Raw genomic sequence first — 10,041 nt, forward strand, 5'->3', positions numbered from 1 at the left:
GGAAAGTCAGACAAAGAGGGTAATACAGAAACAAAGGCTGAGGAGATACAATGTAAAAAAAAAAAAAAGAACCCGGTGACACAGAGCCTTGCACAGCCCATCTCTGGGCCTCAGCACAATGGTACTAATACCACGGGTGATAGCAAGGATAAGCAAGACACAGTTCAAGTTTATGGAGTGTCTATTGTGCATTGTCTCACTTAAGACATCTCCAACTATTTGCGGAGTGAGAAGTAGCATTTCCAGTTTAGAGAGAAAGAAACAGTTGCAGGCTTAAGGGGCCCGCCTCCAGATCTGATAGAAAATGCATGGTGGAGCTGGCTTTTCAACCCAGGTCCACCAGGTCCTGCATTCATCAGTTGCCCATTGACGGGTCACCTTCATGGGGGTGATTTAGGATTTGAAGTTCTTTTCCAGCTCTGATCTTGGTAAAATAGGGAGATAGAGCAGGAGCTAGGGGGAGAGGGGGGTGCCTCTGTTCATCTCCACCTGGGCCTTCTCTCCTGCAGTGTAATCCCTGGTCCCAGCTACAGATGACACACAATGACCTTGGGCCTGAATAAATGACTGCAGAGACCTTGACGGGAAGCAGAGAGGGTCTTTATTGAAGAGCTTGGGGGTCGGCGAGCCTCTCCCCTTCCTCCAACTCCCTCTTCCCAAGCTAAGGCAGCAGGGGCCTTTATGCTTCCAGAAAGCTGAGTGATCTCCCAACCCTCCCAGCACGCTTTGCGAGGTGCTGGCACCTCTGGGACACCCCTCCTTTCCCCTTCCCGGGAGGTCTCAGGAGGTGCAGGTGTGGCTCAGCAGAGGGTGAAGCGTCGCGCGCTGATGTTCATGCGCGTGAGGCCGAGGTGCCGCAGCGGCGGGGCCAAGGCAAGGCCGGCCCCCGGCTCCAGCTCCAGGTCCAGCTCGGCCTCGTCCAGCAGCTCTTGGTGCAGGTGACAGGCTTGGTCCACCTTCAGCCGGTGCAGCTGGGCCCGCAGCCGAAGCAGCTGTCCTGCCAGCTGCCGGTCCTGAGCCTGCATCTCCCGCTGCGGCCGAGAGGGGGCGTGAGACTGCTGGCCTGGTCCTCAGCCACTTTCGTCATTCTTCCCTTCCTGTCAACACCCTGGGTTTTCGCACAGGCTGTGGCCTCCCCACCCCCTCTCGCCCCAGCTTGATCCCTCCCCGTCTCTCAGATCTTGCTCTAAAACTAAGTTAAGGAGAGATTGTTAAACAAATACAGGTGCCTGGGGCCCCACCCCAGGGCAACTAAGCGGAATCTCCAATTTGGAGCCTGGACATCTTTCTGTTTGCACATATTGGGTTATGAGCCACCTATGTAATGCTCGCCTCCTCAGATTCTGCCTACGGTGTGGTCAATGCCTCCTTTTGTCCTTCACTGCATCTTTGAGGTATAGCAATTCCCAGAGTGGGGGAGGCCATACCTTCCCCACCTATAACTGGTGCCAGGGCTCTGTCCCCAGAGCCACAGGAGTAGTCGGTGGAAGATAGATTGGATGGAATCCTGCTTTGGCAAGGCTCCCTGGATAAAACATTGGACAAGTCCACTCATGGCTCCTCAGCCCCAGGACAAAGCAACAGGAGCAGGCAGTTGCTGGAGTTGAGGTCCATTCTCAACCCCTCCCCACACCCATTGTTCTTGGGTCCTAAGGATGACTGGCCCTTAGGCCCTCTGCAAGACCGCCCACCCCACCTGACTCACCAGCTCCTGTCTGAGCCAATCTAGGGCAGAGTCCATTGAGTCGAAGCCGCAGAGGGTCCCAGGGCCCCCCAGTGCGGGTCTGGGTTGGGTCCTGTGCCAGGCCTGGCTCTGCACCCGGGCTGTCCACTCCAGATATGAGGGCCGTCGTGTCTGCAGCTGTAGCTTGGCCGTCAGTGCCTTCACAGAGTCCAGGCTCTCTCCCTCCTCATCCTCTTCATTTTCTTCACCTACTGCCTGGAATTTCAGTGGCCCCAGGGACATGGTGGATTTGGGGTGAGTGACAGGGCAAGGCTGCAGCTCTGGGAATTTGGGAAAGGGTGGCAGTATTGCTGGGGAGAGGTGGCAGGAGCTGAAGGTGATGGAACTGTGCCAGGGAATGTGTGACGGTGAGCGTTCAAGGTGGGTCTGGTCTCTCTGAGTGTGTCAGGCTGGGTGAATAGAGGGGTATGGGAGGCTAAGTGTGCAAGGGCTGGGATTTTCCTGGCCTGCTAACCCAGGAGCCACGTGATGCTCATCCGGGTGGGGGCAGGAGGAGCCCTGTTCCTCCAGCCCCTTGGATGAATTTTATTGTCTTTGCCCAGAAGGAGACACCCAGTTCCCAGAACGGAAGTTGCTCCAGGATGAGAAAAGCATCATCCACACTAGAGTCTTGGCCTTCTTCCCAAGACCCAAGTTAAGGGGTGGGGATTGGACAGAGGCTGGTGAGCTGTTCCCCCTCGCCATCCTCACTCATGACACTGGCCTTTTAGCAAAGGAACAGTGTCCAGAACCCTGGCCAGGGAGTCAGGAGATCTGGGTTCTGGTGCTGGCTCTGTGAGACTTTGGACAAGTCACCGACTCTCTATTGGGACAGATCAATGATTGATTTCAAGCTATACTTTAAGGAACTTTAGGTTCCCTTGGAAACCCCTTAAGGACTGTATATGGGATAAAGGCAGAGCCGTAGAAGGGCTCCTAAACCCTCTCTCTTCCTGTCCCTCCCAGGGCTTCAACCAGAGCTGTTCCCTTTTTAAAATTTTGTTTTGAAATATACACACAGAAAAACTCACATATCATAAATACATGCCTTGCTGAATTCTCCCAAACTGAATGCACTTATGTACCCAGCACCCAGACAAAGCAAGAGTGTTACCAGCATCCAGGAAGTGCTCCTGGCCTGTCACTACTCTCCTGAGGGTAATGTTACCATAATTTCTGACAGCAAAGATTAGTTTTGCCTTTTTGTGTACTTTCCAATGGTTCTCACACTTTAGTGTGCATGGGAATCTCCTGAAAGCTTGTTAAAAGAGACATATGGGGTGGGGCCTGATAATTTGCATTTCTAACGAATTCCCATCCCAGCTGGTGTGGAATTTTACAATTTGTATTCTTTTATGTCTGGTTCCTTTCACAGATTATTCCGATTTTATGTTTATGTTATGGGTGTCCCCCTATGATTTATTTTCTTTGTGTGTGTGTTTAATGAAATGTGTGTGTGTGTTGAAAGAAGGGTTTTGTGTGTGTGTGTGTGCCTGGACTCTAGACGTGTGAAACCTAATGGACCAAAAGGCCCTTTGAACGCAAGAATCTGTCTTATTCTTCTTAGTAATCAGCACTTAACAGAGTGTAGGCATCATTTAAGAAATGAAAGAATAATTGGATGGATGGATAGATGGATGGATGGGTCCTCCAGTAAATCCTTTAAACTCTTGTAATTTATCAGCTTAAGTGTGTGTCTCTTGCTAGACTGAAAATCCTAATGAACAGAACCTTCTCCAGTCATCCTTGGGTCCTCTCACTAAATACAGGGCCCAGTTCAGTGTACAGGCAATTCATATTTGGTGGAAGGATGGAGTGATCCGAGTCGAGGCTTCGGAGGGCAAGACTAAACCAGAAGTGGCCCCCATAGAGGGCGCCCACAGGCAGCGACTTCCAGCTGTGGTGGGGGAGGGGCACCAGCTACACAGCTGCTTGCATTTAAGGTGGACTAAGGGATTTCCCCCACCCAGCCTCAGATGTAGAGGGAGGAAGTAGACAGTTCCCAGTTTCACACCCACACTTTCCAACCCCTTCCACCAGGGTACAAGAAATGGTATTTTTCTTTCTTTTTTAAATCAGCGAGAGTGGCAGCACCTGAGTTTAAAAAAAACAAAATTGTTAAGTGCCACCTGCGACCAAGACACGAGGTAACGGGCTTTAAGCAAGACTATTCTCCCCATTTCACAGATGATGAAATTGAGGTTTCCTTAACAGGTTCTGGCCGGGTTCCTCGCTAAGAGGTGCTGGCAGTAGGAGGGGGGAATTCCTGTGAAACTGTTCGATCCCTTCCTCCAAGGGGCCTCCTTAACAGCTGTCCTGCCGGCGTCGCCAGCTGCCCAGCTAGTTCCTGTCCCTTTCGGAGCCCGCGCTTGCCCGGCCTGACGCTCCTGGAGTCTTTCTGCTGGGCCCTAGGCCCACCCCAGGCGGAATGGAGTTCTCGGACCTGATTCGTACCGGCCGGGCCCAAGCCAAGCTCCTGAGGGGTCCGGAGGCACCCCCACTGCGTGGCACGCTATGCCTCACCGGCCACCACCTGCTGCTGTCGCCAGGGCCCCAGGCGACTTCAGAGCTGTGGCTGCTGCTGTTGCGTAGCGTAGACTCTATCGAGAAGCGGTGAGACGTGGCGGGGGCGTCCCCGTAGTCAGGGAGTTTGCGGCTCCGGGAGGAGAGGGGGGAGGGCAAGAGCAGCTGGAGCCCTTGCACCCTTGCATTACGTCCAGTCCTAAGAAACTCACTTCTCCTCCCCTGGTGACGGGCGGGTGACACTAAACCTAAGCCTGTCCATCCCCAGGGTCGCAAGCGACTCCGGCACCATCACGTTACGCTGTAAGGACCTCCGAGTGCTGCAGCTGGAAATAGAGGGCGTGGAAGCGTCGCTGGACATCGCCCGGTCCATCGAGGTACACAAGCAGTGCGCCCGAGGCCCCTAAACTACCCCTACTCCGTAACGAGAGGAGTAAACGGGGGCTACTGCGCAAGGGGACTCAGCATCCAGTGTTACCCTGGAACGTAGCCAATGGTAAGGGACGCAGGGTGGTCTGGAGTAAGTGCAGAGGAGGGAGCTGAGGGGCGAAAGGGGCTGGGAGGGTGCGGGTGAGATGATTCCGACTTTGCCCAGATCGCCCAACTTCCTTCCCCAGGCGCTGTCCTCCTTGGAATCGGTCATCACTTCCTTTCCGTTCTTCTACCGTCCCAAGGGCTTGAGATTGGGCGACGCCTGGCACTTCCACCCACCCGAACGCTACTACAAGCGAGTAGCTCGCGAGGTGGGTGCGGTCCTGGGGGCCCACGGTTGTGTGAGCGCCGCGCCTGGAAGGGGCATGGGGTCCGGACACTCACTGGGTGCCCTACACCTGGCCTTCGCCTCTCCCTGGGCCGCAGACCAACGCTTGGCGGCTGAGCGAGGTGAACGAGGACTTCAGCGTGTGCCCCAGTTACCCCCGCGCGGTGATCGTGCCTCGCTCCGTGGACGACGGTGCCCTGGCGCGCAGCGCCCGCTTCCGCCAGGGAGGCCGCTTCCCTGTGCTCAGCTACCACCACGCGCCCAGCGGAACCGTGAGCCCGCCCCTCCCCAGACTCTGCCTCTTGGACCAACTGCGGCCCTCCTTGGCCCTTTTCTGCACCGGTCCGGCCAATTCGCAGCGCGGCTGCAGCCGGCCGGCTCCAACCCTTTTTGGCTGCGCCCAGTCCTGCCTCCAACAGGCCCCGCCCCCTCCGGCCTTCCTTGACTCTGACCCCGCCCCTCTCCCCAGTTTCGGAGTCTCGCCAATCCCGGGCCCCGCCCCCGGCCGGTCGGGCCCCCTGAGCTTAGTCCCTTCTTTGTCAACCCTGGACTCGTCCACGGCCTACTCTTAGGGTCCCTTTCCCCTCTGACTACAACACACCCAGGGCTGGGCCCGGCGCCCGGCCAGTTCTGCCGCCAAGGCCCTAGGCTCCGGCCTGCCCCTGCCAGCTTTAGACCTGCCCTAGTGTGTAGACCCTCCCTCGGGGCTCCGGGAGAGGAGTCCCCAAGCCAAGGCTGGGTGGCTACGGCTTCCGGAGCGCAGTCCCGGTCCGCAGGTGCTGGTACGTTCCAGCCAGCCCCTGACTGGTCCCCAGAAAAGGCGCTGCGCTGAGGACGAGGAGCTGCTGCGAGCTGTGCTGGCGGGGGCTCGCCCTGGGGCCCGGGGCTTCATCGTGGACACGCGCTCGTCTCAGGCCGCCAAACAGGCCCGCATGACTGGCGGCGGGACTGAGGCCAAAACCGCCTACCCTGGCTGGAAAAGGCTGCACCGGCCGCTGGAGAGGTGAAGGGTCTTCGTCCTCTCCTAGGCGGTCTCCTACAGGACTCTCCATGAACGTGTGTGTGTGTGGGGGGGGGGGGGGGGGGGGGAGTAGGAGTAGGGGGGTGTCTTCCAGGAACCTTAGGAATTGTCAGGCATTTCCGGGTAGACATCCCACCAGGTGGGCATCCCCACTTGCACACCCCCACTGACAGATCTCATTTCTCTCCAGGCACCCCAACTCTGCCTGGAAAAGAAAAAGCCTCTCTACATTAAACTGACTTCCAGGAGCAACTACACTACACTACACTACACACACACACACACACACACACACACACACACACACACACACACCCTTCCCCATTGGTCCCAGCCCTGCCCTGAGTGCTGGACCTGCACACCTGTACCTATTGCCTGGGTCTCCAGGTGCTGGTAGTACCGAGAGGAGGTCCTAAGGGAGTTTTTGTGCTTTGAGGAAGCTCCCCTGTCCAGAATACAAACCCGTTTATTCCTTTATTCAGCCAGTGTTGATTGAGCACCAGAGGCTGAGATGGTGGCCAGCCCAGACGTGGCTGAGAGATCCGCGGTAAATTGGCAGTTAGGATTCAGTGTGATAAGCAGCAGCATAGAGCAGGCGCCCCTCTCTTGTGTGTGGGTAGTGCAAAGAAAGCATCCCTTTTACCTGACACCGGAGAGGAGTTAGCCAGAGAGCAGGACACTGCAGGTGGACAAAACTGTAGAGTTCCTGGCCATTTGCCCTGCCTGGGGAGCTGCAAGTATGTCAGTCTGGTGGGAGTATAGAGTGTGAGGTAGAGTGTAGAGAGAGATGGGGCTAAAGGGGTGACAGCGACCAGAGAAAAGGTCTTGAATGCCACGATTATGAGCTTAGACTTTATCCTAAAGGCAGAGGGGAGCCATTGGAGGCTTTTAAACAGGGCTGGAAAAATCTCCATTAGATTTTCTGGTGGGAGGTCACATTGGTGATCTTGAGCAGAGCAGTTTCTGGGAAGTAGGGGCAGATACCAGAATCCTAAGAGTATTGTGTTTCTCTTGTCAGACGGGGACTCCCCAGGGAGTATTGTGCTGCTCCCATCAAATTGGGCGTTTCCCATGGCATTGTTTCCGACAGAGTTGTGTGACCTTTCCCCAGGTACCCCCCCAAACAGACTAGGTCTCCCCCAAGGGGTCTTGGGTCTCCTCCATCAGATTGGGGAATCCCCAAAGATACTGAATCATTCCCATCAGATTAAGTGAGCTCCCCAAAGGGTCCTGTGTCCCTCTTGTCGAATGGGCTCCTCTGAGGGTTCTTCGTCTCCCTCATTGGTCTGGAGCACTGGCTCCCAGGCTGTGCTCACCAGAGCTTGGGCTGGAGATGGGATGACCAGATTCCCACTTGTGCAGGGGACAGCCTCTACAGGAGAGCTTCGTGCGCCTGGTGGAGGCCTGTGGGGACCCGCAGCAGAGCACGGACAGCTGGCTCTGTCGACTAGAAGGCTGCTGCTGGCTGGCACATGTGAAAGAGGCACTGAGCACCGCCTGCCTAGCAGCCCAGGGCATGGAGAGGTAAGGCCCCACCCTACGAGGCAGAGAACAGGGCGGCGGACGGGCAGGGCTCTCAACCCCTGGGCACACAACCACGTCTCAGTAAGCACATACAGTCTAGAAATGGGCCCATTCGATTCCTGGCCCGGCCACCCCAGGCAGGGAGGGACTGGCCAGTTAATAAGTCCTGGCCCACAGGGAAGGGGCCTGCATCTTGGTGCATGGGGCTGAAGGCACAGATAGCACCCTGCTTGTGACTTCGCTGGCCCAGCTCATCCTGGACCCCTTGAGCCGGACCATGGCTGGATTCCAGGAACTGGTGGAGCGGGAGTGGATCCAGGTAAGTGGCCACTCAGCCCCAGCCCAGCCCCTCTATCCAGAAACCCTGTTTCCTTGCGCCCATGGCTCTACCCCTTTCCCAGGCTGGCCACCCCTTCCAGCTGCGCTGTGCCCACTCGGCCTTCTCCCATGCCCGTCCCAAGCACGAGGCACCCACCTTTCTCCTCTTCCTGGACTGCGTGTGGCAGCTGGGCCGCCAGTTCCCGCTGTCACTGGAGTTTGGGGAGGGGCTGCTGTTGGCCCTGTTTGAGCACGCGTATGCCTCCCCTTTTGGCACCTTCCTCTGCAACAGCGAAAAGGAGAGGTGAGCTAAGGGGGTGTCAAGGTGAGTCAGGGGCCAGGCACAGGATGGGGTCAGACACCTGCTGTGTCAGCACCTATGTCCCCGGAAGGCATCTTTGCCTTTTGAATGAGTTTCTCTTTGGGGAAAACTCTGGAGTGTTCTTTCCTCCCTCCCCTGCCTCCAAACCCCACCCTTTCCCCTAATTTCTGCAAACCCAGATTTGAATGGGTCCAAGGCCAATCCTACAGACCTACCTACTCTGTCCAGAACCAAGGGCACGTGCACCCCTAGCTTAAAAACAAGGACCGATGGGGAGAGTTGCTGCAAAATAAATCATTTCTGGGGCTCCCTACCACTTGCAGGGTCGATTCTAGTGAAGCAATGGTGTAGAGGTTGAAAACGGAGTCAAATGTTTTGGGCTTAACTTCCAGCTCCACCACTCACCTGTTGGGGCATCCTAGGAAACCTGTCTCAGTTTCTATCCATCTGTAGCAAGGAGAGGATTCTAACGGCAGCCACAATCTCTGTGGAGCAGGGCTGTGTGCAGATTAGTGGAGTTAAGGCATGGGAAGTGCTTAGCACAGTGCCTGGCACACAAGCAGTGGTTGTTCTTACCATTTGGTTGGCTCGTTGCATATGCTCCCAAGCCCCCCCAGAGCCATCTCTCATCGGTCTGAGATGAGACTGTTCTCTTTAGTTGCCTGGGTCCCCATCCCCCATGTTGTTTTCGCTGACTCCACTACTGGGTCATCCAGGTTAGAAATGGTTATCTTTGTGTAACTCCCTCTCCCCTGTCCTTCATATACAGCCTTTCTCCTAAAACTTTTACTTGGCCCTTTCCTGTCAAAGGCCCCTCCTGCTAACCCCAGTCCAGACTCTCCTTCCCATATGGGCTATTGGGACAGCCGTCTCACTGCTGTAGTTCCCGTCACCAGCTTAAAAAAACTCGCCAACATTCACTTGGGCCTGTTCCCACTTTCTTGCTCTCGGCCCCAGTCTCCCCTCCTGAGTATTTCCACGCTTTTGCGCACCTGGTGAACTTCTGCAGACAGACCCAGCCCAAGTGGCACATTCTCATGAGCCTCCCTGATACTTCCAGGCAGAACTAAGTGGAACCCCTGAACAACTAGGACTTTGTTTTGTTCTCCTTTATTCTAGTGCCCAGTACATGTATCTGACTGGCAAGAACATGTGCAGGAAAAAGGAGAGGTTATCACTGCCCCGGGATGGCTGGCACCCTACTAATCAGGGTCCCCAACCCAGAATCCCAGAAGGCATAGCTTGAGTCTGGAAACTCACTTCCTACAGATGCCTTTGTGAAGTGAGGACTCGAACACACTCCTTGTGGTCTGGGCTCAACCAGCCAAAAGAGCAACGGAAACTCCGGAACCCGCTCTACGCCCCCAATCCCTTGGCCATCTGGCCCTCCGTGGAGCTCCAGAGCCTGCGACTCTGGCAAGGTGACCCCCTACCCCAACTTCTTCCCTGGGGAGCTAGCTAACCCCTCTGCTCAGCTTCCTTATCTGTCCTCCTCCTCCTCAGGCCTATTTCTGCGTTGGATCCGCCCACCTGAACCTTCAGAGGTAGCATGGGAGAAGGTGTGGCAAATAGTGACAGATAAGGAGAAGACCAAGCTCTCTCAGCCAACAGTTTCAGCCTCTGAGCCCCAACTTTAAGGGCTGGCTCCTTGGATAGTGGCTGAGACGTTCCTGAGACCTCTCCAGGTCCCTCAGTACCTTTGGGCCTTGGATGACGGTGCCTGCAACCCAGCCTAGCCCTTAATACCGAAGCTCCAGGTTTGAAGTGTCCGTAGTGTGGGGGAGAAGGTCCAAATAATAAAGATATCCATGACTGGTATCAGCTCCCTGGGTGTCAATGAGAAGGGAAAA

At 55.8% G+C, this 10,041-nt stretch overlaps 2 protein-coding genes across 3 annotated transcripts; one reads left to right on the forward strand and one right to left on the reverse strand.

The window, feature by feature from the left end:
• Nucleotides 1-583: 583 nt before the first annotated feature.
• On the reverse strand, nt 584-1,966 carry FAM167B (family with sequence similarity 167 member B). The gene is made up of 2 exons (XM_019429947.2): nt 1,706-1,966; nt 584-1,031 (listed from the first exon to the last, which is right to left on the reverse strand). The coding sequence occupies exons 1-2, from the start codon at nt 1,964-1,966 to the stop codon at nt 801-803; spliced, it is 492 nt and encodes a 163-aa protein (XP_019285492.1). The 3' UTR covers nt 584-800.
• Nucleotides 1,967-4,151: 2,185 nt separating this feature from the next.
• On the forward strand, nt 4,152-10,009 carry LOC109255268 (myotubularin-related protein 9-like). 2 transcript variants are annotated; one of them, XM_019429830.2, is made up of 10 exons: nt 4,152-4,336; nt 4,515-4,623; nt 4,864-4,989; nt 5,105-5,278; nt 5,783-6,009; nt 7,390-7,551; nt 7,729-7,870; nt 7,953-8,173; nt 9,461-9,612; nt 9,667-10,009. In XM_019429830.2, exons 1-10 carry the CDS (start codon nt 4,152-4,154, stop codon nt 9,723-9,725), a joined length of 1,557 nt encoding a protein of 518 aa, XP_019285375.1. In that variant the 3' UTR covers nt 9,726-10,009. The 2 variants fall into 2 exon arrangements, with proteins under 2 accessions (XP_019285375.1, XP_019285374.1); XM_019429829.2 differs by having other exon boundaries at nt 9,695-10,009.
• Nucleotides 10,010-10,041: the final 32 nt, after the last annotated feature.

The sequence above is a fragment of the Panthera pardus genome, unplaced genomic scaffold (assembly GCF_024362965.1).
Source record: "Panthera pardus isolate Hobbes unplaced genomic scaffold, ASM2436296v1 HiC_scaffold_11, whole genome shotgun sequence".
Classification (NCBI taxonomy): domain Eukaryota; kingdom Metazoa; phylum Chordata; class Mammalia; order Carnivora; family Felidae; genus Panthera; species Panthera pardus.